General features: G+C 41.0%; 1 protein-coding gene across 4 annotated transcripts in view; it reads left to right on the forward strand.

Moving 5' to 3' along the window:
* MAST4 (microtubule associated serine/threonine kinase family member 4) overlaps nucleotides 1–26,900 on the forward strand; it is a 300,551-nt gene that overhangs the window by 100,373 nt on the left and 173,278 nt on the right. The window contains exon 4 of one of the 4 annotated variants that reach the window (XM_027634973.1): nucleotides 20,853–20,927. The exons of 2 other annotated variants lie outside the window; for them this stretch is intronic. In XM_027634973.1, the coding sequence (XP_027490774.1) occupies nucleotides 20,853–20,927 (75 nt within the window). Of the gene's footprint in view, nucleotides 1–1,149; nucleotides 1,177–20,852; nucleotides 20,928–26,900 lie in introns of those variants that run through there. One more of the 4 variants, XM_027634982.1, reaches the window with a different exon arrangement.

Raw genomic sequence — 26,900 nt, forward strand, 5'->3', positions numbered from 1 at the left:
TCACTGTGTAACTTAGGTAAAAATTGACTGTTTCTTTAGAATAATACAGTTGGAGGTCTCAGAGAAATGTAGTTGAGCAAGATGGCTGATTTTTTTAATTTTTAAATTGTAACAAGTGTAAAACAGTAATGTTAATGCATTTCAGTCATATGAAGAAAGGATGGGAGTGGGGGCAGAGAATACAGCAGCCTTTTCTTTCTCTCTTCTTCAGATAAACTGTTACTGCTCAGCGTTATCCTTTCATCAGTCCTTCATTTTTTTTTTCTTCTAAATGCCTTTGCTCCTAGCAGGTTTTACTACTATGAAACGTACATGGACTACTACTCAAAATGATGCAATCTGACAGGAAATCAATATTTCTTTTTCATACTAGATTTGAGGTTGTGATTGTCATAATCCTTGTTTTAGACTGTTAATGGGTGAATAGCTAATAGTGTGGTGACAGTTGTTAGGGAAAAAAAAAAATCAATGGTTTGTTTAACCAGCAGCTTGACAGGTAAGAAAACTCCAATACCGTTTTGCTCATTATAATGTGTGCTTTCAGACGTAACCTCTTCGGATTCAGCACCTGGTTTTTCACCTAGAGGAGTTTTGCTTGGTTCTGTCGGGTCAGCTGAGCTGATGAGAGGCGCTCGGGCGCCAAGCCCAAGGTCACAGCCGGACCTGCGGGCTGCGGTGTCCTGCACCCCTCGGGTAGCCCGTCCTCTCTGGCTGTGTTCTCCGCAGCCTCACACGGGAATCCCGTGGGGCGCGGTTTCTTAGGCAGTGCTTTTATAACACTCTACAGCAGTTCCATTTCGTAAGTAAACGCAAACTTGTCGTTCACCTCTTGCCCGCCTCGAGTTCAAAGCAGACGAGCCGGGGCAGAGGCGAGGAGCGGTCGCAGCCCCCGTGTCCGCGCGGGCGGTGCCGGTGCGCGGGTCCGGACCTCGCGCCCCGAAGTTGCCGGTCACGTGCGGCGGCGGCGCCAATCGGCGCGGCCGTGATGTCAGCGCTCGGCAGCTGCGGGGATGCGGAGCGGGGTCCGGGCGGTCCGGCGTGCCCAGGCGGTCCGGCGTGCCCAGGCGGTCCGGCGTGCCCAGGCGGTCCGGCGTGCCCAGGCGGAGCCGCACGGCGGGAGCGCGCCGGGTCGGCGGCATGGACGAGCCGGGCATCCTGCGGCGCCGGGGGCTGCAGGTAGGGCCGGGGGGCGGCGCCGCGGGGGGCGGCCGCCGCCCGTCCGCAGTTTGGAAGTTGCCCTCCTCACCTGCGGCCGGGCGCGGTGCCAGCGGGCTCGGCGCGGGGGGACACCTGTGTGCGGGCGGGGCGCGGCGTGGCCGCTGCCCGCGGAGGGCTTGGGCAGCGCCCGACCGGGCTCTTCCTGGGAACAGGCAGGGTAGGGGCAGGAGCGGCGGCGGCGGTGCGGTTCTCTCCGCCGGCCGAGCTCCGGAGCGGGGCGGCGGGCGGGCATTGCCGGGGGCAGAAAGTTTGTCCGACGCCCGGCACTCCGGTTACAGCGCACTTTGTGGCCGGGGCGCCTCTGGGATGACTTTTCTGCTGGCGTTCCTAAACTCCAGAAAATGCCGTATGTCAAATGGAGTGTAGGTTATGACACAGTGTTGGTACCGTATGTTGTCTGAATCCTAGACTCGAGCCGTATACTCTCTAAGGACAATGGTTTAAACGCTCAAAAAATTAATTTTTTTTTGCAGTGTATTAATATAGAGCATGTGACCACCGTCGGATACAGGGTGCAGTTACTTTTTTACTCTTTCACCAAAATGGAGCACCATCTCAAACTACATCATTACTGCCCATTGTTCTGAAAGCCCTTTCCTCAAGTCGATCTCAGCGATGAATGTACTTCCTTTCTTTTGTTTTCCTCCACATTCGCAATTTCAGTGGGAGGAGGGTGAAGAGGAAAGCCTCCTTGCATTTGAGATCGTTATGTAGTAATGTAAACCCCCTTAAAATACTGAAGATGCACTAAACCTGCAGAGTTTTGAACTTTTTGGGAAGCCCTTTCTGATCAGTGGTTTCAGCTTGGTGCTACTCCAGTGTGACAGTTTCTGTTAGACAGATGAAGGCAAGTAAAATCTGTAGCCCGTGTTGTTATGGAGCATATAGAAGTCCTGGAACTCTCTTGGGTCTCTTAGTCTTTTAAGAATCCATTAACTTTTCCTTAACTTTTTGTGTGATAACATTTGGCTGTGGAAAGTGAATAACTTTCATAAAAAGATTTTGGTGCATTATTCAGTTCTTAATTCATAAATATTTTCTGTAAGGTGATTGTGAAGTGGAAAGGAGGATCTCTTCTGCAGGTTGAGACTGTGGATGACAGCTTTTAAAGAAGAGGGTATAAAAGCTTCAAGAGGTAGATCTTCACGATGAAGCCAGATTTCCTCTTGCTAAACCTGCTGTAATTCATTCAGTAGTGTAAACTAGATTTCTTCCTTTTGACAAGAATTGAACAGCAGTTTGGTCTGATAAGGGAAAACTTAAACCTCCATGTGAAAGAAGTGCATCGAATTCTACACGTTATTTATATTTGATTTTATTTTATTTTCTGTAACTTTAACAAAGTAATTTTGGATGAATACCAAAATTATTTCAGAGACTTGCTTACAGTCGCTTAAGAATATTAAAAGCTACACAGTGAATAATCCTATTACCAGAAAGGCCAATTCGGACTTGCAGCATATGCAGTAATAAATTGTTTTTGAAGATGTGTACCTCATGACTGTCATTAGAATCTGGTGGAGAAAATAAGCCAATGGTCAGAAGTTTTCAGGTTGACGTAATACCATCTAGAGAAAGATGGGAGGGGGAGAAATCCTATTTACACACAAGTTACGCTCATTAGACCTTTAAACTGAATCTGTCTTTTACTGTCCTCTTGCTCCCCTTATGTTTTTCTGTTGCTCTGTTTTTATCTTCATCTGTTGGCTATGCAACTAGCCTAGAGAATTTGTGAGCGGGAAAGCAGGTGATATGACATGTGACAAGGAGTGTTGCTGCTGTTTAAGTTCAGTTTTTAAATATTAAGTCTCTGAATTGTCTGCTTTGCTGACCTTTTGATTTTATAGTACATCCCAAAGTAGTGACTTTTTTATTTTATAATGGTAGTATATGTTTTTACCATTTAAAAAACCCTCTAAACAATTCTCTTGCCATTGTTTTCTGTGGGAAGCTGTCCCCTCTTCTTTTTCATATGTTATTGATACTGTCTTTTAAAGAGTATATTGAGTGTATTATATTGAGTATATTCTGAAAGGGATTTAACAAAAAAAAGGAAAAACAAAACAAAAAAACCCCACCTCAACAAAAGCAACAACCCTCCCAACCAAACAACACAAACTCCAAACCCAAACAAACCCCGCTCTCCCCCCAACAACAACAAAAAAAAAAACAACAGTGAGGGAAAGAAAAGGACAAGATCTGAGTTAAGACAGTTCTGAAATAGCTGTGATCTTCAATATAAGGTTAAATAACTTCATGTGACTTTGTCAGTTCTCTTGGTTAGAAGTAGAAACGTTAAAAGCAGGTAAATCTGCTTAAAGCTGTGTGCTTTCTCAACTGAAGTTGCATTTAAATTAAACCAGTCATATAACAAGAAATAGCACATGTTTAAATTAAAAGCCAAATTGTTGTAACTGCGTTTTTTTTTTCTCTTTGTGCACAGTTTGCTTCAAAGCTTGATTTACAGGACACACAAGCCATTTCCTTTTAGACGGGAACCTGATATAGTTGTGTTTAATGCCATGTACCATCGTGCTGTGTTTAAAAAAAGCCAGGAAATGGCTTGAATTGAATCTCAAAATGTAAGCCTTAAGTAAATATGTAGACTTGGATAAATCTTGTGTTGGATTGCTATGTAAAAGGTTTTTCTGGTGCTTGGGCTTCTGAGAGAAACTGAGACTTTATTTTGTTGCATCCTGAATACATACATCTATTTATTCTTACTACAACCTATTTCTAGCGTCCAGTTACTTATGTTGGTTGTATTCACTGAAGAATAAAAGTTTCCGAATCTATAGTATGTGCTCTTTTTTGGTGAGGAAATTCTGAAGCTTTAATTGCAAAGAATACTTTTTTTGGTAAGAAACATTAGGATAAAATTGACAATTTATTTAAACTTCTAAAATTTGTAAATGTAGTTTAGTATAGATTGAAATAGTTGTCTCTTGAAAATAAGTTTAAAAAGATGAAAAAACTAACTACCTATAGCATATTCTTAATTACAGTTCTTGATTGCATCCTGCTAACAGCCTGTGTTTGGTCTTTCTTCCATGAATTTGTCTAGTTGTTTGGCCAAGCAGTGTTCTTTATATTGCCTTAAACCAAGGACTCTGAACCCACACAATGGTGGGTAAAGGTAGCACATACTTCCTTGAATCTCTAAGAAGGATGTGGGAATGTGGGAGAAACCTTATTGCCAGCTTCAGTCATGCTTCTAGCACTGATGAAGGTTTCACTTTGTCAGACAGATGCTTTGAGCTGTTACTTTTCCTTTTGCTAATTTCAGTTCGCCTCTAAGTGGCTGGTAAACAGTGTTTGTAAATCTTTGGCTAATTACATAAGCTATTTCAATTAGACTTGCAGAGAAGTTGATCAACAGCAGAGAAGTCAGTTATACATGCAACCTGCCAGATGTCAAAGAAAATGCTGTGTTTGTTTCTTTTCTGGTCTCTGAGTATTTATACACTTTTTTCTCCTGAAAAATTTCAGTAGGGACTTTAAGGCTTTTTTCAATTCAGAGTGACTGTGCTGTGTTTGTTGCTTGCAGAGATATCGTTATAACCAACATGAAAAATTCTGATGGAAAAGCTAATACATGCATTTGAGGGGGGGATAGGGTGTGAGATAAAAATAATCACACAATTCAGACTTATTTCTGTAGAAATGGAAGTAGGCAATGTAAATGAAAATGTGGTGTGAGTGTTGCTGTTTTTGCAGAATTGAGGAAATCGATTTATGCCAATTCCATACATTTCTAGAAAAGATGGTAAGGGGCACAGTCATTATATAGCCTTGACTGTTCCTTCCTTCTGCTTCCAGTACAGGAAAACAGTTATCTTTTGTAGACAGCTGTTTTGAAATTCGGTACAAAAAGGGTCCTTTTTGGTACAGAAGGACCTGTGCAAAAACTAAAGCCTTACAGATTTTTTCCCAGTCATTGCTTATTGATTCACCTAAAAATGCATCCTGAGAAATCAGAAAGAAAGGACATAATTTCCAAGGCATAGTGGCCTTATTTGTGGCTCCTAAACAGGTGAGATTTCTTTGGTGTAGAAGGTGTCATGCTTCTTCTGAAATACTGAAAATTGATGTGTGAAGTGGAAGGGTCATCTGGGAAACCACACTCTACAGGAGAGAAAAGGAAATAGGGAGACTGTAACTGTCTCTTTTGTGGATGCAGTTCAGGCTTAGGAATGTGTTCTTGGTGTGGTCTGCTGAGACAAAAATGATGATAAAAGTTGTACAATATTAATTGGACTTTGCCTTCTGTTGCAAACTGAATAAAAAGGATGGAAAAGTCAGCTTTACAGATGAGGTTCTGGAAAGGTTCTTAATAATTTTCACTGATTTGAATGCTGTGTACATGAGTGTTCTCCTCTAGGCGAGAGGGACCTGATCCATTTTCTCTGCTGGTGTTCCTGTATTGGTGGAAATGGTTTTGCAGTATGAAGGAGGAGTTGTGTAGTTATAAATCAGGTCTGATATGTATGTGTGCCTTTGGGTAAGTGTGTCAGAAAAAAAGTCTGTAAGGAAAAGTCTGTGGAGGGCAGGGAAGGATTAAAAAAAATAAAAAAATTGCAGTTTGTAATTTCCAGTAGGTTCAGATTAATCAATTGAGATGAAGACAGGGTATACGTCTTTGGGTGGTGCATGGGAATGGCTATATGTCTGCACACTGCATTCATCCTCTGCTTAGTAGTTGCGTCCAGTCTTGTCTAACAGGGGCCAGATTTGCAAACTAGAGCTCAGAACTACTTAAATTGTAGCACTTGCTCTTTCATTTTATGAGTTTTTTGCATGAGCAACATACATAGATATAAAATGTAAAAAAAAAAAAAAGCCCAAATTTTGTATAATCTTGATAAATTATTTATTTTTTTTCTTCCAGATAGAACCATCTTTGTAAGTCATTCTATGCACTGTTGTAGGAAACAGGGCATTTTGAATCTGTTTTTGTTGTAGGGAGAGAGATGTGCGAGTTAGAATAGATATTTTCATTGCTTAAATATTGATAAGTAGTGCTGTGGTAAGTGATAGCTGCCTTTAAAAAGCAAAGGACCAGCCTTCTGAGAGAAGAGACACAGATGTAAAGAACACTTTTCCTCTCCTCAGCTGTCACTTGTGCAGGCCTAATAGAGTATACAATCTCTTGATCAGTTTATTCACTTTATTTTCCAATCATTCCCGCATTGTTATATGCTTGTCAGGTCCTCTGAAATGCTTTCTGTCAGAAATACTTTGCTATTATTTGAGCTGTGAAAGCATTTCTGAAAAATGAAAAAAAAAAAAAAAAGAAAAAAGTGTCCCATGCTGCATTCAGAGCTAAAATATTTGGCATGGGGCCAGACTTGCTGTCTGTAACCCATAGCACACTTCTTACTAATGCCTTCTGATAATTGTAACAACATTTCTTGATAATGTCTATCGTATGTCACAAAGCTGAGTGACTGTTTTATGTTAGGTTTGGAAGGCAAATCATAAACTTAATGTTTCTTCATGTGAAATCCTTTCATGAGCTCAGTGGTGGAATCTGTAATGATTTGAACTGATCTTGGTTGTGTTCTAAGGGTCATAATAAAAAGCAGCTTTGGCATCCTCTGTGCACTTGTCCTCTGTGCACTCATTAGCTCCTGTTCCTGAGTCACTTGGCTTATCTCCAAAATCTGCTTGTTTGCGGGGCTTTTTTCTTTGTGTTTTCTTTTCTTTGTCCATTTTGTTGGTAACAGTAGGGATAATAGCTGCATGAAGGACAGTAACTTCTTATTGAAACAGGTTTGTTTTTTTTTTCAGTTCCATGGGATGTCCTTGGTTTGACAAATGGTTTTACTCACTTTGTCGCAACCAATGAAACTCGTAACTTTCCATGTTTTGTTTTTGAAATTTTGTAAGAGGCTTCCTTTGAGTTTGATACAATTTGGATTGTGATGCTGCTTCATCTCTTACATTCAACATGATGATTTGAGATTTGTTTTCACCAACTGATACACTAAATTTGCTTTGAAAGTCTTAAGTTTTCCATTTTATAAGTTAGCAGTTTTATCAGAATTACCCACAGGCTTTGAGATGCTATTAATTCCTTTTCCTATTAGATTGAAGCACTACCCTTTTTTTGCTTATAACAGTGGCATTTATCCAACTGAACATTAATATTACATAAACCCCCATAAATTATGATTTTGATAAAAAATGATCACAAAGCAGAACACTCAATACTTCAATTTCAGTTTGTTTTGATATTGTTTTCTTTGCTTTTTCCCCTTTGCATGTAGTGCTAACTTCTGCAACTCTGACTCTTATTCTCTGTACGATCCATACCTCATCCAGTGTAAATCAGAACAACATTATTTCCTGTCAACAACTCATGTCTTCTATAATCTTATTCAATTACTTTGTCACAGTTTCTACTTTTGTGTTCCTTTTGAGTCTCTGTGCCTCCTCATTCACATCCCTCTTGATTTTTAGGTCTAAAGCTTAGTGCTCCTCAGTAGCATGCAAAAACTGGGTTTAGAGATAAAAAGGATAATTACACTTGGGGTCTGTGCCCTTGAGAAAAAACAAGCTCTTCAGAAACTTCAGATGCTAAACTCCCAAGTTTCTACAGAGCATGTTATGTTGGGAGTACTTTGTCCTTTTTGAAATTCCTTTGTTTTGTATATATTGTTGGCTTAGTTTCACAGGGATATTAAATAACTGTTCTATGACATCTAAGTATCCTCCCCAAGACACTATGTCAAACCAAGGGAACATTAGCATTGACAAGTATTAAAAATAGGTAGTTTTTTAGACCTTACTATCAGAAATAGGAGATCCAGTTTAGCAGCACGATATCAAAATTTTTGTCCTTGTGTGGGTGCTGTAAAAGAGAAAATTTCAAGTGATCAAATTTCAGGAAGATGTTTGAATAATCACACAGTCTAATCAAACTAATAGATGGTGCTTAGTTAAAAGATAGGGCTTGTGGCACTACCAGTTCCTCTTACCAAACAAAGTGTATATTCTGAATGTCACTTTTAGCTGTCTGGAATCTGTAGTTGTTTAGACTGTCTGCCTTGTACAATGGACTGAAGTGCACAGATAGGTTTTGTGGAGATAAATGCCACATTATAATTCTTCTGATATTATTTTAGCCCTAGAAAGCTAGAAATTGAAGTGTATGTATTTTTTGCATGTGTTTTTTGCATGTGTTTTTGCATTTGAATATTCTGGGTGTTCTTTACAGATAAATGATGCTGTATCAAATAGAGGAAGATAGCTGAAGATGTTTTTCAACTAATACATATTCTTATTTGGTCCCACAATGTAACTGTCTCTGTGAAAAGCAAGGGAGATGTGCTAAAAAGTGTATAAAGTCTGTGCTTGCATTAATTTCTGTGTGGAGTTCTTTGATGTGAAAAGTTTTTTCAATGTATTTTACCCCTTTGCTTTAAATTATGCCACTAGAAGGATGCCATTTCCATTGCTCTAAAACAGTCCAGTTGTACACAAGTTCTGCAGATACATTAGGGAATTTGGCATTCAGAATTTGTGTACAGAAGAACCTGAAAATATTCCCTTAACTCTTATGTTTTCTGAATGCAACATTCATGAGCACAGCTGGAAAATTCAGGTTATGAGTGGAGAATTGATTTTAAGACTCCAGTGCCCCTTGTGAACACAGCTTTCTATTTTTCAATTGCTTCAATTTTTTTGAGATTTTAGTAAAGGTAGAGAATTGCAAGAAAGGAAGGAGTAATATAAATGAAAAATTAAGAGCAAATGTTTATGACCAGGATAAGAGCTATATTTCATGTTACTCTGATTCTTTATTAGTTATGTGCTGTTTTCTTTCAGTTCTTCAAGACACAGCAGTATGTTTGTCTTTTAACATAAAAGATTATCATAGTTTATTTGGTGTAAGCAAAGTAGTGATGAAATATGTTGTGTTATTAGGCTTTTTCTGTGCCTGTCTGTCAATGATAAATAGGAGATTAATTCAGGCATGAAGCTGAATAGTGTTTTCATGTGTTGTCACTTTTGCCATTGTGCTGGTTTAAAAGTTAACCAGCAGGGGAAATGAACTCAACTCAAAAGAGAGATTATAAGTCAGAATAACAATTTAATAAAATAATACAATAAGTATGATTATACAGACAAACAATTGGTCTTAACCCACAAAACCCAAATGTATAACCCAGCACCCTGGGGCATGAACAGAGTGGTGTTCCTTGGGCCCCCCCCCGAGTCCAAAGTAAAGGGAGAGGGGAAAAACCTGCTGGTGGGAGAGCTGTTGCAGTCTGGTCAAGGTGGTGGTCTCCACCGAGGGTGGTGGTCTCAGTCTGGCTGAGAGCGGTGAGCTGCAGTCCTCCTCTGGATCCCATGAGTGGTGGAAAGGTTCCGAAACTCCAAGTTTATATATTCTCCAGTTCAGGCAGGAATGCTCAGTCCTTCCTTCAGGGCAGGGAATTCCACAAAAGGGTATGAGGACAGGAACATCCCCCCACCTCGCAGGCCTCTACTGACAACAGTTTCTGGGAAATGGCATGGAAGGCTATAGAATACACAGTTTTGGGCTACACCCATCCAGTGATGAATCAGTCCCAGCTGTTCTAACTGGGGACAGCCATGAATATTTGCTCTTGTCTGGAAGCAACAGTTCAAAATTGTTCTTAGGACGAGGTGGCCAAAATCTACGATTTTCTTGTGTTGGTTGGCAACAGAGAAGATCTAATGCAAAGCATATCATGTTTATCACTGAATATGGACTGTTATTGCATTTACATGCTTTGCTTTGCACTTGTGATAAGAAATTTAACTCTTAACAAATTTATTTGTATGAGGTGGCTGCAAAGACCTTGTTGTATTTCTCCCTGATCTTTTGAAGAGACCAGTGCCTGCTAAATTGGTCCAGCATCTTGATTGACTGTTAAGTTGGTTCAGTTTCACTTCTCAAATAATACTTGTCTTTCTTGTCTGTGCTCCTGGGACTCTGCATAGATCCTCATATTTCAGCATAGATTTTTTTCACGAGTCTTTGGAATTTGGTATAAGTTGCATGCAGTTTGTCCTACCAGTAATGCAAACTTTGTTTTTCTCCTTTTTGTCTTTTGGTTTTCTTACTTTCTTCTTAGGATCGCAGCAAAATGCTATTCTTTTCTGATTGAGATTGCAGGTGAGAGCTTGCGTATTTTTAAGCATCTATGACAAGACTATGGAAGAACAGATTTGAATAATGACAGAACAACCACCTTTTTTGTGCATCCATTTGATTTTCTCCACTTCAGTTCCTGTGTATTTATTTGTATGTGTTAGGGCTGATGTCGTTTAATGGTTTCTGTAGCACCTTATGCTCCTTCCTTTGTTTTAACAGTAAGAATGGAATATTCCAGTTAGTTTTTTGGCACCTTTTTCACCCTAAAGACACCGTCAATTATTTCAGTATAATTTCTTTCTGATGTGGAGTCTGTTTGACAAATCAATAATACTAAGCTTCTCTGATGCTGAATCCAAAATGGTGATCAGGGTTATAGGTATGTAAAGTATGTTCTCCTGTCTTCAGCCTCTGACATGCAGGGAGAAGATTCAGTTACTTTTAAATGGATGAGTTTCTGCAAAGGAGCTACTCTAGAAAAAAGTTCGTAATTAAAGCATCTATTTTTTATGTGTCTTCTCTCTAGCACCACTGAGGAAATGCAGTAATCCATGATAATCCTGTCAGATATTAGTTCTTACCCTTTTCTCTTTCAAAATAGCCCAATATTCTTTGTTCAAATGCTGTATGATTGTCTGTGTACGACAGGATGCGGTTAGGGAGAAGGGGGTAGTGCCGTAACTAGCAGTGCTAATGGGAGAGTATCTGGCACACTAATGTGTTAGACTGCCAAGCGATTCGAGGAAACCTGTTAGTTACACGTTTTTCTTACACAAAATTTAACATCTATGGCTATGATACAAGAATGGGATACAAGAAATTACTTTAGATGAATTTTTCCTTTGCCAGTACTTTCTGTTGCTGAATAGCTTAATTGGTACAAGATGCAGTCATGACCTTTGATTTGTGGTCTCTTTGGGAGATAGCTTTCAGTTTGAGTTTGTCTGAGGTAGTTTGTTTTCTTACTCTTCAAAATTGAAGCTACACATGCACATTGCTTTTTATTGACTTGGTTTCTTACCCTAACTGTAAGGATTGTCAGATATACCATAATGCGGAGGAGAGGCAGTCTAGGAGTTTGCTAGAGTGTACAGAGGATAAAACTTCCTGCTCCAGCTGGTAAATGAGCCTACCAGGAAAAATGGGGCCCCACTAGACCTTCTGTTCACAAACAGAGAGGGTCTGGTGGGAGATGTGGTGGCCGGAGGCTGTCTGGGGCACAATGACCATGAAATAATAGAGTTTTCAATACTCAGGGATGTAAGGAGGGCCATCAATAAAACCTCTATACTGGACTTCCGCAGGGCAGATTTTGGCCTACTCAGAAGACTGGTTCAGAGGGTACCCTGGGAAACAACCCTTGAAAACAAAGGGGTCCAGGAGAGATGGACATGCTTCAAGAAACAAGTCTTGAACGCACAGGAGCAGGCTGTCCCAGTCTGTCAAAAGGCAAGCTGACAGGGAAGATGACCAGTCTGGCTGAACAGGGAGATTTTGAAGGAAATTAGGGTAAAGAAGAGAGCCTACTGATTATGGAAAAAAGGGCTGGCTACTCAGGAAGAGTTTAGGAATATAGTTAGGTCACATAGAAAGAAAATTAGAGAGACAAAGGCACAGTCTGAACTTAATCTAGCCACTTCTGTCAGGGATAACAAGAAGTACTTTTGTAAATGCATCAATAGCAAAAGGAGGGGCAAGGAAAACCTCCATACTTTATTGGACATGGGGAAGAACATAGTCACCAAAGATGACAAAAAGACTGAGGTATTTAACACCTTCTTTGCCTCAGTTTTCAACAGTAAGACAGGTTGTCCTCAGGACAACTGGCCTCTGGAGCTGGAAGACAGAACCAGGAAGCTGAACAGCCCCCCTGTAAGGCAGGAGGAAACATTTAGTGACCTGCTGAGCCACTTGGATCCCCACAAGTCTGTGGGACCAGATGGGATCCACCTAAGGGTGATGAGGGAGCTGGCAGAAGAGCTCACCAAGCTTCTCTTCATCATCTACCAGCAATCCTGGCTCACTGGGGAGGTCCCAGATGATTGGAAGCTGGCAAATGTCACACCAATCCACAAAAAGGGCTGCAAGGAGGACTCGGGAAACTACAGGCCCGTCAGCCTGACCTCAGTGCCTGGCAGGGTTATGGAGCAGATCATCCTAAGTGCAATCACACAGCACCTACGGGATGGACAAGGGATCAGACCCAGCCAGCACAGGTTTAGGAGGGGCAGGTCTTGCCTGACCAACCCGATCTCCTTTTATAATCAGGTGACCTGCCTGGTGGATGAGGGGAAGGCTGTGGATGTGGCTTACCTGGACTTCAGCAAAGCCTTTGATACCATCTCCCACAGCATACTCCTAAAAACGCTGTCAGCCCACAGCTTGGACAGGGGCACTCTGTGCTGGGTTAGGAACTGGCTGGAGGGCTGGGCCCAGAGAGTGGTGGTAAACGGGGCTGCATCCAGTTGGCGGCCGGTCACTAGTGGTGTCCCCCAGGGATCAGTGTTGGGCCCAGTTCTGTTTAATATCTTTATTGATGACTTAGATGAGGGGATTGAGTGTACCATTAGCAAATTTGCAGAAGTTGAGGGGGAGTGTTGATCTGCTGGAAGGCAGGAGGGCTCTTTGGAGGGATCTGGACAAGCTGAAGAGTTGGGCTGATTCCAACGGGACGAGGTTCAACAAGGCCAAGTGCCACGTCCTGCACTTTGGCCACAACAACCCCCTGCAGCGCTACGGGCTGGGGACAGAGTGACTGGAGAGCAGCCAGGCAGAAAAGGACCTGGGAGTTTGGACTGACAGGAAGCTGAACATGAGCCAGCAGTGTGCCCAGGTGGCCAAGAAGGCCAGTGGCATCCTGGCCTGGATCAGGAACAGTGTGGCCAGCAGGACCAGGGAAGTTGATTCTTCCCCTGTACTCAGCACTGGTGAGGCCACACCTGGAATACTCTGGGCCCCTCAGTTCAGGAAGGATATTGAGGTGCTGGAGCAGGTCCAGAGAAGAGCAGCAAGGCTGGTGAAGGGACTCAAACACAAGTCCGATGAGGAGAGGCTGAGGGAGCTGGGGTTGTTCAGCCTGGAGAAGAGGAGGCTCAGGGGAGACCTCATCACTCTCTACAACTCCCTGAATGGAGCCTGTAGCCAGGTGGGGGCTGGTCACTTCTCCCAGGCAGTTATCAGCAAGACAAGAAGGCATGGTCTTAAGCTGTTCCAGGGGAGGTTTAGGTTAGATATTAGGAAGAAAGTCTTTTCAGAAAGGGTAATCAGGCATTGGAATGGGCTGCCTAGGAAGTTGAGGATGCTCTGTCCCTGGAGGTTTTTAAGCTGAAACTGAATGGGGCAGTTAGTGTCATGGTCTAGTAACCACGGCAGTGTTGGATCAAGGGTTGGACTTGATGATCTCGGAGGTCTTTTTCAACCCGACTGATTCTATGATTCTATGAAAGTGACAGTCTTTGTCAAGTAACTGAAAACTTGTTACTTTTTTTTAATTCCATAACTATGTAGAAATCTTCCTTACTTACTATGCTTTGGCTCTTCTGAGAGATTGCTCTCAGTAGAAAGAGGTTTCCTGATCAGCCTGTGTATTTCACTGAAGTTCTAAATTTGGTCAGTAGTGATCAGCAAGAAATAAACATCTCACTAGTTAAAAACCAAGCCAACCCATCCATCCCTCACAGTAACCCCCCAAATATTTTAAAGCTTCTTGAATCTAAAGCTGAGAGGAAAGAACTGTATGTTAGAATTAGTAATTTGGTCTTGCCTCCGCACTTGGCGTCCTGAATTGCCTACTGTCTGCTGGTCTGTTTTACAAAAATAAATAATTTGAATTCAGAACACTTTGAAGTCATAGAGACTATGATGAGAGAATATACTATGTTGTTACCTCTCAGGCCAGTGCAGGGGTTTGCATATATTTTTGTCTTATACCATATTGTCAGAAGGTAAGTTCCAAACTTCTGAACATCTGCTAAAGTCCATCTCTACCTAAATTGATCCTCTCAGTTTTGTCATAGATCTATTGCATTATTGCATGTCACCTCAAGTACTTGAATTTTTCCGCACTGTATATCCCATAAGTGTTGCTGCGTTTTCGGTATCATGTCATATAAGCAGAGTATGTTTTGCTATGTAGTTCTGTGAGTTTTTTTGGGGATAGAATATGTGAAATCTCCATCCCTCTCTGCACATCCCAGCTACCCCTTCCTGCTTATGAAGTATCAAATTCTTTTAATGAGTTAAATTAAGCTTTATGAGAAGAAGACTCGCAGTACCTATGAAGACAATAGTCTTCTTCACTTTTTCTTAGTAATTAAAAGCTGATTAACCAATCTGCAGCTGGATCACTGAAAACTTGAAACTAATTTACGTTTTTTTTTCTCCCTAGATCTTTCTTTTTTCCTCATTCAAAGTGTCATATTATTGTTGAAACAGGAATAGCATTTCGTTATCTCTTTGGTAAGTTGAGACACAGAGAAATTTATTTCTTTGAGACTGCAGGGCTGGTGATCTAGAATTTAGATTGTGTCTTTTTACCATGAACTCATAACCTCAGAACAGACAGAACATTGTAGAATAAAAGAGAGATGTCAAAGTTTTATCTTCTAATACAGTTCAAGAACTAAGTATGCTAAGTATGAAATGACTGTAATACCTGGACAGACCCTAATCGCCAGTAGTTTTTACCAAGCAAGAATGTGATAGAGATGGTCTTGGTAACTTTCACAGATCTGTTCAACGGTAACCAATGCCAGGAGGCTGTGCATATGAAGAAATGCTAATGCTGATGTAGTATGTTGACTTTCTGAATGGTGCCATATAATTAATAAAATCATAAGTGGATAATATGGTGAATTAGTGTTACAATTGAAAAGTTTTTTGTAATGTGAAATGACTTGGGTTTTTATCTATTCCACAATATTTACTGCTTCCTTTACTACATCCTAAAACTACTGAGCTATCAGAAGTTGAATGATGTTCTTTGATTGTCATGTCTTGGCCCCCTGTGAGGCAATAGAGAGAAAAATCAGACCAAACACATCACATTCTAAACCAAGATTTTTGTTTCTGATTTTCTTACTTTTTTTGTCCTTTTTATTGTATTTTCGCTGTACTCTCACAGCTCTATTTACATAGCTCTCCTAAGTAGATAAATGATAACAGAGTGGAAGTGTAATGTTGTGAAGGACTTTTAACTTTTTATTACATTAAAATGAAAAGGAAAAAAACAATCTTTGGAGCATTTAAAAATATGCAGTGTAGTGGTTTGGTAATTGAATAGAACAGCTGCATCTAGTATGAGACTGTAGAACAGGAGGTAAGTCGCCATGCACAAAGAAAAAAAACAAACTTCAGATGTGATCTTAGCCATGACAGCAGCCTTTGCTGTAAGCTTTGCTGCAGCTTTTGCTGGACTCAAATGCCAAGATGCTCAGGCTGGAGTGTAGGACACTGCAGGAAATGGCAGAGACTTAAGTCTTGGGTGCAGATATATCATGAGGAAATAGCCCAGGGCTAGTCTTGGAGGAGGAAGCATGCTTCAAGATCATGATTCAAGGGTATGTGAGCAGCTGTTTTTCAGTATAGACTTGTTGGCATTAGGATTTGTCCAGCTTGATGTGGAGAGAGTTGTTGCTGTGAATTTATTTTTCTTCAGTACTAAATACTTGCAAAACTGTTGGATCAACTGTTGTGTTTGTTGATGAATTCAGCTCCTCTGTATGGAATTACTGGCACTTGTTTCTGATCCTGGTCTGGCAGCTAATAAAAAGAGAGAGAAAAAACCCAAGAGGTCTGTGGCCACTTCGGTCTCGAAGTAGAAATCTCTTCAGATAAGACCACATGCTTGTGTCACTTGCTATTTTCAGTTGCTTGTCTCTGGATACTGCCATTTTCACAAGAATAGCGATGCAGTTAATGGTAGCTGCTCTTTATGGAAACTGCTTTTAGTATCAGTATTAAAGCCTGCATGTTGTTGAACCAGCTACCAACCTCTGCAGCCAAAACCGTGTTTTCTCCTCAACTGCTTTCAGGCTTCTGTGTCTTTGGGAATAAACTATGTAATATGCGCAATACTTGTTGCCCCTGTCTGTGTGTGGGTTTTTTTGTTTGTTTGTTTTTGTTTGTTTTTTGTTGTGTGCGTGGGTTTTTTGTTTGTTGACTGTGTTTTGTTTTTTTTTCCTTTTTTTTTTGATGGTGTGTGTGTTTGGTTTTGCGTGGGTTTTTTTTCCCTTTCCTTTAAAGATGTCTGTTTTCCACAAGGTTGTTTCTTGGATTACTCACCTGTTAAATGAAATAAGTCTCTGACTTGTTCTGCTCCCTTGCCAATTTTCTCTATGCCATCTAGCTTAAAATATCTTACCATAAATGAGAATTATTAAGGATCATTCTGGTTTTCCTTCAGCTGTCCTTGTTGATGTAGTTTTATTATGTCAACTTTTAATTGCAACTGACCTGTTCTTCTGTAAAGGATATTCACCCTTTGATGGTATCTTGATGTGCTTTGCTGGTAATAACTGCATTTACTCTGAATGCATAGTCTTTTCAGTGTGTAGATTTTTTTGAATTTTATTTTATTTTTTTTCTTTTCAACTGAAAGATTGCTGTGTCTCTGTGACACTGGCCCTGATCTGCCTTTTCTGTTTCTGTGATTTGTCTGCCCTTTTTAGACAGTCCTGTGTGGAGCAGTATGTCAGCTGACATTGGCAGAAGGTTTCTGTTTTTATCAGCTGAAATGCAATACTAGGAGGCAGGATGTTATGCTGTAATGAAAAATCTCTACGCATACAGAGTAATATCTGCCTGCTTCAGATGCTCTGTATCGAACTTTTCCATAGTGAAAGACCTTTACTCATGTTTATTCTATTCTCTAAATTCAGTTTTGTTTTTTTTTTTCATGCACTGTGCCAACAGCTTTTTTAAGGTAGCTCTCTTCACATGTGCTAATAATAAACTTTCATCCCTACTTGGGACAGTATTGCATCAAGTCTACCTGTCTGATTATTTTGTGCTAATAAAATGAACTGTTGATATGCTCTGATTTGGAGTGTTGTTCTGATGTGTCAGCATGGCTGGTGTTACTGAATGCACAGCCCACATAAACACCTAATAGTCTAAAGACTTTCCTTGTCATAGGAATAATCACATTTATAAAAACATTTATGCTTCTGAAACGGTATCTGTGCTGTGCTGGGGTTTTTCCACATGTAAACTCTCTTTGTCCTGGCTCTCAACTTCTCCTGAAATGCATTCTGGAGGGAAGACAGGAAAGGAAGAAAAATACCAATAAGACAAAAATTCCAAGTTCTCAGTTTGGTAAAGGATCCCATGTTAGGTGGGTTAATAACCTTAATACAAGACAAGGTAGGGCCTGTGGAGATTAGCACTCTTGCTAGCTAATGTCAAGATTAAGCTGACCCTACCATTGTTTCCAAGCTGTGATAGAAAGGAGACCCTTTTCACCTATCCATTTTTGACTATATTAAAGTTTATGTTAGATTATAATGGGAAGGCATTGAGAAGTTTGAGAAGAAATTATCAAAGGTTTCAAGAGTATCTCCCAAAAGGAACAGTGATAAAATCACCTAGCCCAAGTGCTTACTGCTAATTTTAGTCAGTTACATCAGTAATTTAATGGAGTATTATCTAAAGACGTAACGATCAGCAGAAAAGTCTTCTGCAATTGTAACCAAGTGTTTATGCAAGTGTTGATGACTAATTTTTCTGTAATGCTGGTTCTAATAACTAGGATTAGTTTGCTCTACTCCTACTATATTGGATTTGGTTAATTATGATATAGTCTTCCCAAGGTGTCTATAATCTTTGATTATTTCCATCAGATCTTTCTAGGTTACAGAGCCGGCTCTGTCTGCATTGTGTCATGCTGAGAGTGGAAGCCTTTTTGTTGAGGAGGTGTAAAACCTATGAAAACTAGTTTTTGAAAAACAGAGTCTTGATATCTTGAGAAATACTTACCAAGTTGAGTAGAATTTTATTTTCATTTAAAGAACCCTGTGGATATCTTTGCAGAATTAGGAGCAAGTGTCTCTTAACATTTGTAAAATATTGTGACTTATTTTTCAGAGAAGACTCCTAGAAGAATAGTGTATTGGTTTTGAAAGTGATAGTCTCATGAATTTTCATCCTCTGCCTCCTGTGATTTGGAGCAGGCTCTTTACCCATATCTTCTCCCCTTCAGACACATACCTGAAATAGCAGACTGTAGAGCTCATACTTGCTACAGTGATGAGAGACTGTCCAAATTGGAAAGTTTGTGGAGAGATTGAGTATTTAAAGTACCTTGGGTAAGAAACTAGAAGTAGGTCTTCTATCTCCTGATATTCAGCAGGGAGAGGATTTTGAACCAGTATCTTGTATCCTGGAAAAATCTTTTGTTGTGTTGTATGGGATATGGACAGCATTGTGCAAATACCTTTTTTTTCCTGAGTTCAATAACAGTATTCATGTTCCATATTGATTAAATTTTGCTTTTCTTTCTACATCCTTAAAAAGTGATGAAGAGAGCACAAAGCCAAGAAGGGAAACTATTCAGGTTAATTCAAGTTCTTTTACCAAAAACAGCATTGTATTTTAAAACTAACTCAAACAAACAAACAAACAAACCCAACAACCAAAAAGTTGTTAGAAACAAACCCAAAATTTACTGTAGTTTTACTTGGTTGGTAAAATTACTCAACTTTGTGTTTTAAAATTGCTTCCTGCACTACTTTGATTTTTGGGTGTCTGCTAGTGGAAAATGTTGTCATTCAATTCTAGCAGAAGGCAGTGTTGTGTAAAAGTATTCCTGTTTATTGTTAAAATATAAGTACTTAGATTTTATGGCACTAATGGAACAATTTTTGAGGTTTATTTCCTGGTGTGTTTTGTTCTTTGCTCTGACATATTTTTAATATTAGTTATTATGTGTGTTCTCTCTTCCTCCCAAGACTTTTTATGATCTGCCTAAACCATCCTTCTTTCTTGTCTTCTAGTACTTCTGTGATGTTTGTGAAGTTAATGGGCATGCTAATTCTTGTGGTTGCCCTAGAGTTTCTAGAAATGACAGAATGATTGCTTAATTTTCAGCCCTCTTTGTGGCAACTTAAATTATCTCCTGAAAATTCAGGTGCCATATTTGATAGAATTTATTATGAAAAATAACTTTGAAATTTCCTTAATCTTTGAAAACAAACAGAGGAAGTGCTGTTGTTTCAGGTGATTAAAGCATTGCAAGACTGTTTAATTGAAAGTATTTATGTAGGCTGTCAAGAAGTAAGGAATAAATTGAATTGCTTTCCCGAAAAGCTGTTTGTCCTAATACCTTAATTCATAATATTTCCTAGATGTGTTAGAGTAGCACCTCTTCAGTATGGCTTTATGATATCTGAAGAATATCAGGAAGATTTTGGTATAGGGGAAAATGAATATGAAAGAAAAACAAAACTTCTGCAATAATCTGGTCTGCTGAAGCCTGAGGGGCAGAAAGACCAGTGAAAGAAATAGATATCTATAATATTCTTTCATTATAGGAAAAGGAGTTAAATATACTAAGCTTTTAGTTTGTAAGTTTTCAGATTATACGGTACAGTTATTCAAAATATCTGTTTTTGTTGAAACTTTATATTTGTTTATAGTTTCAAGTATTTTTGGTACTTAAGCAGTTTGAATATGCGTACATAATTTATTTTAATCATTGAGAGGGAACTACAGGAAAGAGCAAGAGACAATCAAGTGCTGCATTGTTCAAAGCCTAGGAGGCTGTCCTCCCTTTGCATCTCCAGCAAATCCAGGTAGTTTTAAGACTGACTACAGTATGGTGTTATCCTAAATAGTTTTGCACATGTAATGAAGACTGTCATTTTTCAATTTTTTCAGTTGAATGCCCTTTCAGATTTTGCCTTTTAGGAGAAAATGCTTATCTTTTACCCACTTGAGCCTGCTATTTCTCAGATTTTCTTGGGCAAGGGCTTTAATCTCTAGGTAAAAGACTCTAAGCTATAAGGTAGTTGATAGCCTGTTGAAGGTCTGGGTGAAGAATGTGAATCTAAAAAGTCATATTTTGTTAGAGGAAATTCTGGTGTTTGTGTTAGGGGGTGAATCCGGCTGGATAGCATGGTTACTGGGTTGGGTCTTCTTGTGTGTAACTTAAGTTGATACAGAAAATGTTTATACTTGGGAAGACTGAAATTAATGTTTAACTTTATCTAGAAGTGAAGTAGGCATTTGTACATGTGTGAATTTATAGGACACAATGTCATAAAATGCATATGAATAATATGTGTATAAAAGCCTCATGAGGCTGCTTCTTGCAAAAGCTTCATTTTCTTTCTAACATTTGTACAGTAGTATTACTCAAATTGATTTAATAAAGCTTTTTCAAAGTTAGTGAAAGTACAGTTCAGTTAAATACTCTCCCTTTCCCTTCTCCAACATCCTCCATTCCATCCCCTCCATGATCCATTTCCCCCCTTTTTTCTGTTCTTTCTCTTCTTTCTCCATTCACTGTCAGGAAGGGATGCCTCAGAAGAGTCATTTCAACTCAGCACGCCACCGTCAGAGACTAGTGGAACCATCAGCTACAAAAGTGAGTGCCTTTATTGAAGGACCATTTCTAAAATGGATTGTTGTGTCAGCAGAGGATTTGTTGCTAAAGAGAAGCTCTTCGATGTGCTGTATCACTCTGCAAGTGATACAATCAGTGTCTCTAAGGCTGAACTTCAGCACTAAATTAATTCATACTCAAGTGTAGCTGTTGTTTTTTAACTTAAAAAAGTTGGGATGAAATTTCTTTTGTGTCTGCAAAGTGAAATAGAAACTGTATGAAATGTTCCACTTTGATTTTATTACTTTGTGTGATGTCTTTTCCTAAATACATGTGGAATTCATTTGTCTCATTCTTTAACAAAAAGCTGTCATTGAATAAAAAAATTGGCAAGGATATGGAAAATAACCAAACACTTATTATTAAGTGTTACGAAGCAATACAAAGATGATATTAGCAGATAAAACAGTATTTGTTAGTTCATAAAGCTGTTCAGCCTTTCTAGAGATGTACTCAGAAAGCTTGATAGGTTCAGTGAAAGTGATGTTATTATGGAACTTTTAAAATGTCCTATAATGTGCATTTTAGAGGCCAGCCTTGAACTGTATTTATTTCTTGATACTTTTTGTGAGAATCCAGCAAGAATAAAACTCTGTATCCATTGCTACTACCTTCCAGAAATCCCATTCTCCTCTTTCTTTGAGATACTTGCAGAATTGATTGCAGTATTTATGTGTAACTTTCGATGCAGGATGAAGTAGATCAATAGTAGTAGTTGGTCTTGAAAGAAAAGCCCTCATTTTATGTTGCGTCTTGCATTATAAATTAGGACTCCAGACACTTCTTAGACTGATTCTTTCTGTTGCTAAATGTGTTGACTCATTAGGTATTAATTATATTGACTTTTACTGTTCGTTTCAACATGTCAATACTAAAATATCCTTTTGGGGATCTGGGGGAGGGCATTTTGGGGACTGCAGAAGCAAATGTAAGTCAAATATCTGTCTGTCTGTCTGTCTGTCTACCTGTCTGTCTATCTATCTGCCCATTCCCTTGATAAGCCACTTTCTCTGTGCATTAATGCACATTGGAATCACTCCAAGTAGTTCTCTCGATGTGTAGAGCCAAAGGAAAAATGCATACTAAAGTGTAGTTCTATGAACATAACTGTGCTAGCTTTTGTTCCTTCCTCTTACCTATTTTTCCTGAAGTTTTTCACCATGCCCCAGTGTCCTACTGTGCCTCTGGGTGCACCTTGTCAAAGGTAGGTGTGCTGTCAAAATCTCAGTCTACAGCTTGAGATCTGTAGAATCTCAGTTTCCATAACCTCCATAATCTCAATCTGGTAGCTACAGACTAACCTTCTCAGTTATTTGCACTTCTGTTTTGTTTGAGACAGAAGGATCAGAAGGGGTCTTGATTGGTGTTTTCAGGATGCTTTAGTCAGTGTCTTTGCTGCTTGGGGGGGACATCCTGATCCACTGGGAACAAGTCAGTTAGCAGCTCAGCACTGCTGGATACCAGCCCAGCATCCAGAGGTGGGCTGTTACGACTGACCACATCATACTCCACCTCCCCCCCTACAATAATTGGCAGCAGCTTCAGAATGACCATCTGCTTAGGAAAGACTCCTGGGCATGTCGTAGGCACATAGATGTGGTTGAGTGTTTTGTTGTGATTAAAATGTGTCTGAAGAGAGAAGGGAAGGGAAGAGAAAGAAGGCAAACGAACAGCACTGCTTCACTGCCAGTAGTGTGGGATAGAAAAGAAGTGTAAGTTCAGTGGTCTCAGGTCACACACATAATCTCCTCCATCATTGTATAGGCAAGAGAGGGGTTAAAACCCCAGACCGTAATATTCTAAGTCCTCTTCTTGGATGGCATTTCACTGAATGGGCAGTACTTCAACATGGCAAGCCTATAAAACTAACAGGCACCTTTACCCATCTGTGCTGACAGCCGTCCCTTCCCTCTTGTCTGGTACACATTTATTAGTGAACAATAGGTGCCATACTTTGTGTCCTAGATACACATGCCTTTTTTTCTCACCCATCACCCTTGCTATGTTGCTGGAAGCAACTACTACAGCTGAAAGGATTATGTGTGCCTGGTCTGATTGAGGTAACTTGAGATATTAATTTCTGCATGTTTCCTGCTCCTTCCTGCATGCCTTTCATAGAATCATAGAATCAGTCGGGTTGGAAAAGACCTCCGAGGTCATCAAGTCCAACCCTTGATCCAACACTGCCGTGGTTACTAGACCATGACACTAACTGCCCCATTCAGTTTCAGCTTAAAAACCTCCAGGGACAGAGCATCCTCAACTTCCTAGGCAGCCCATTCCAATGCCTGATTACCCTTTCTGAAAAGACTTTCCTCCTAATATCTAACCTAAACCTCCCCTGGAACAGCTTAAGACCATACCTTCTTGTCTTGCTGATAACTGCCTGGGAGAGGTGACCAGCCCCCAGCTACAGGCTCCATTCAGGGAGTTGTAGAGAGTGATGAGGTCTCCCCTGAGCCTCCTCTTCTCCAGGCTGAACAACCCCAGCTCCCTCAGCCTCTCCTCATCGGACTTGTGTTTGAGTCCCTTCACCAGCCTTGTTGCTCTTCTCTGGACCTGCTCCAGCACCTCAATATCCTTCCTGAACTGAGGGGCCCAGAGTATTCCGGGTGTGGCCTCACCAGTGCTGAGTACAGGGGAAGAATCAACTTCCCTGGTCCTGCTGGCCACACTGTTCCTGATCCAGGCCAGGATGCCACTGGCCTTCTTGGCCACCTGGGCACACTGCTGGCTCATGTTCAGCTTCCTGTCAGTCCAAACTCCCAGGTCCTTTTCTGCCTGGCTGCTCTCCAGCCACTCTGTGCCCAGCCTGTAGCACTGCAGGGGGTTGTTGTGGCCAAAGTGCAGGACGTGGCACTTGGCCTTGTTGAACCTCGTCCCATTGGAATCAGCCCATCTCTCCCGCTTGTCCAGATCCCTCTGCAGAGCCCTCCTGCCTTCCAGCAGATCAACACTCCCCCTCAACTTCTGCAAATTTGCTAATGGTACACTCAATCCCCTCATCTAAGTCATCAATAAAGATATTAAACAGGACTAGGCCCAATACCGATCCCTGGGGGACACCACTAGTGACTGGCTGCCTTCTGTCTTGTCGAATAGCATGACCTCCCTTACCAGTAGTTGCTGTAACAACCTAACCAGCACTGCTTGAAGGAATCCATTTGCAAAGCAGCTGATGAAGAAAGGCCACAACTTTCTCCTACAGAGGTGTGAAAAGTTGGACCCAGTCATCTCAAAAGGCAACAGCAGTGCAGCCTGTCTCCCAGTCGTACCAAAGACTTAATCTAAGTACTCCAAGTACCTCTGCAGACATGCAAGTGCTGCAGGTGCCATTTCGGCAGCCCCCTCCACCACTGGGGCCTGCATGTCATTGGTCATTCATTTTTGGATGCTCTCCTGATCCAAACTAGGAAGATGGGATGAGAGTCAGCTGTGGAGGTAATCCCAGAGGAGGAAGCTGTAGAAAGGCAAGACTGGCAGAACTTCTCCACTTGCTTCTTTTGTCACATTCACTGATTGCCTCAAGAAGAGCTACCAGTTTGTCCTTGTGGTAGAGGTACACAGAAGCTACCAGTCTCATGGTGGTGTTGTCATCCTAAAACGAGAGCTACTTTGCCTTCTGCTTTTTAGACTGAAGATGACAAATTGCTTTCAACAAAGCTCACGTGCCTTTTTTTAACCTTGTTGATTCAGCTCTTCCTGGTTTACAAAAACCAAAACCCACACACAGAAACATTAAAAAAACCTACACAAAAATCAAACAAAAATGCCAAACCAAATAAACTTGTTATTTTGAAATGATATGTTGTATCTTGGCACTGTAAAGACTAGTGGGATCCTTTTTACTCCTTTTGCCTTCCTGTGCAGCAGCTGTTTGCCCAGGTGGCAGGATGTTATGGAAGCTCAAGGTGCACAGCTTGCAGGGACTGTTGCCTGTATCAGGGATACTATTTAGGGCTGGAGGAAGACCATCACAAATTTTTAAAAGAATACTGGTTTTCTGCCTATGAAAGCATCCTGCTTTCATTCTGCGTGTCTGGTCCTGGGTTTCCTGCATCTGTCTCCTAACCTCATGGTTATGGGAGAACAATTGTATTTGGGAGACTTGGAAGCAAGGCAGTGTGTCTCATGGAAGCAGCAGCCATGCTGAGTGATTCAGAGGACACTGAGGTACAACTTGCCTGGAAGATTCTTGACCTATGGTCAGCTGACTACAGGGATTCACTTGCATCTCAGCACTCTTTCTGCTCCTCCTGGACCTGGAGGAATTGCATTTCTGAGTCAGTGATTTGGGTGACCCAAGCAGCAAAGGACATGCTGTGTTGACTTAGCGGAGACTAATGTTTCCTGAGGGAAGAGGATTTTGGCCTGTCCTGGCAAAAGACAGTAGAGTTATAAAAACAGGGTGCGAACTTGGCCAGCTATGAGCTCATGTTTGATCTGATGCAAGTTGGGGAAACCTAGGCTTCAAACAGTTACAGAACCATGTAATGGTTTGGATTGGAAGGGACCTTAAAGATCATCTAATTCCAATCACTGTGCCATAGGCAGGGACTGCCTTCCACTAGATGAGGTTGCTCAGAGCCCCATCCAACCACGCCTTGAACACTTCAAAAGATGTGGCATCCACAGCTTTACTGGACAACCTGTTCCAGTGCCTCAGCAACCTCACAGGAAAGAATTTTTTCCTAATGCCCAATTTTAACCTGCCTTCTTTCTGTTTGAGGCCATTAGCCTTTGTCCTCTTACTACACATCCTTGTAAAAAGCTCTTTCCATGTTTCTTGTAGACTCCCTTCAGGTGCTGGATAGCTGCAGTTAAGGCACCCTGAAGTCTTCTGTTCTCTAGGCTGAAAAATCCCAATTCTCTTAGCCTTTCCTCATAGGAGAGGTGCTTCATCCCTCTAATCATCTTGGTGACCTTCTCTGGACTTGCTCCACAGGTCAATGTCCTTCCTGTGCTGAGGACTCCAGAACTGGATGCAGCACTCCAGGTGGGGGTCTAAGGAGAGCAGGAGGAGAATCAAGCGGAGGGGGAGAATCTCCTCCCTTGACCTGCTGGCCATGCTGCTTTTGATGCAGCCCAGCATACAGTTGGCTTTCTGGGCCGTAAGTGCACATTGCTGGGTCATGTCCAGCCTCTCATCCACCAGCACTCCCGAGTCCTCAGCAGGGCTGCTCTTCATCTGTTCGTCTCCCAGCCTGAATTCATACCAGGGCTGCTCTGACCCAGGTACAGCATCTTGCGCGTGGTCTTGCTAAACCTCTTGAGATTTCCCATGTGCCCCCTTCTTGAGCCTGTCCAGGTTCCTCTAAATGACATCCCATCCTTCAGGTGTGTCAGCTGCACCACTCAGCTTGGTGTTATCTGCAAACTTGCTGAGGGTGCACTTGATCCCTTGTCTGTTGTCATTAATGAAGATAATAAATAACATTGGTCCCATTAAGGACTATTGAGGGACAGCACTTGTCACTGTCCATCCTGACTCTGAGCTGCTGACCACTACCCTCTGGTTGCAACTGTCCAACCAATTCCTTATCCACCCACTGAATCCATCTCTCTCCAATTTAGAGAGAAGGATGTTGTGGGGAACTGTGTCAAAGGCCTTATAGGACTGCAGATAAATTATATCTGTAACCCTTCCCTTGTCCACTAATGTAATCACTCTGTTAAAAGAACAAAAGGGTAAAATATGCTGAGACATTGTGGATTCTAACTTGTCTGCTTGACCCACAGAGCAGGGTTTGTTCTCAGATATACATGAAAACAATACAGATGTAATCTCTACATAGCTTTTGCTGTATGTATTATATTAATTGGTGTAACCTTGAAACAGAAGCATAATTTAAAGGGTTTCTGGGTAATTTGTTTGCTGAACTTCTTAGTGGGTACCAAATGTGGACACAGGTAGACAGAATTGAAGAAAGTGCTCCAGGAGTAATGATCTGAAAG

This window comes from Corapipo altera, unplaced genomic scaffold (genome assembly GCF_003945725.1).
Source record: "Corapipo altera isolate COAL_440 unplaced genomic scaffold, ASM394572v1 61411, whole genome shotgun sequence".
In the NCBI taxonomy this organism is placed as follows: domain Eukaryota; kingdom Metazoa; phylum Chordata; class Aves; order Passeriformes; family Pipridae; genus Corapipo; species Corapipo altera.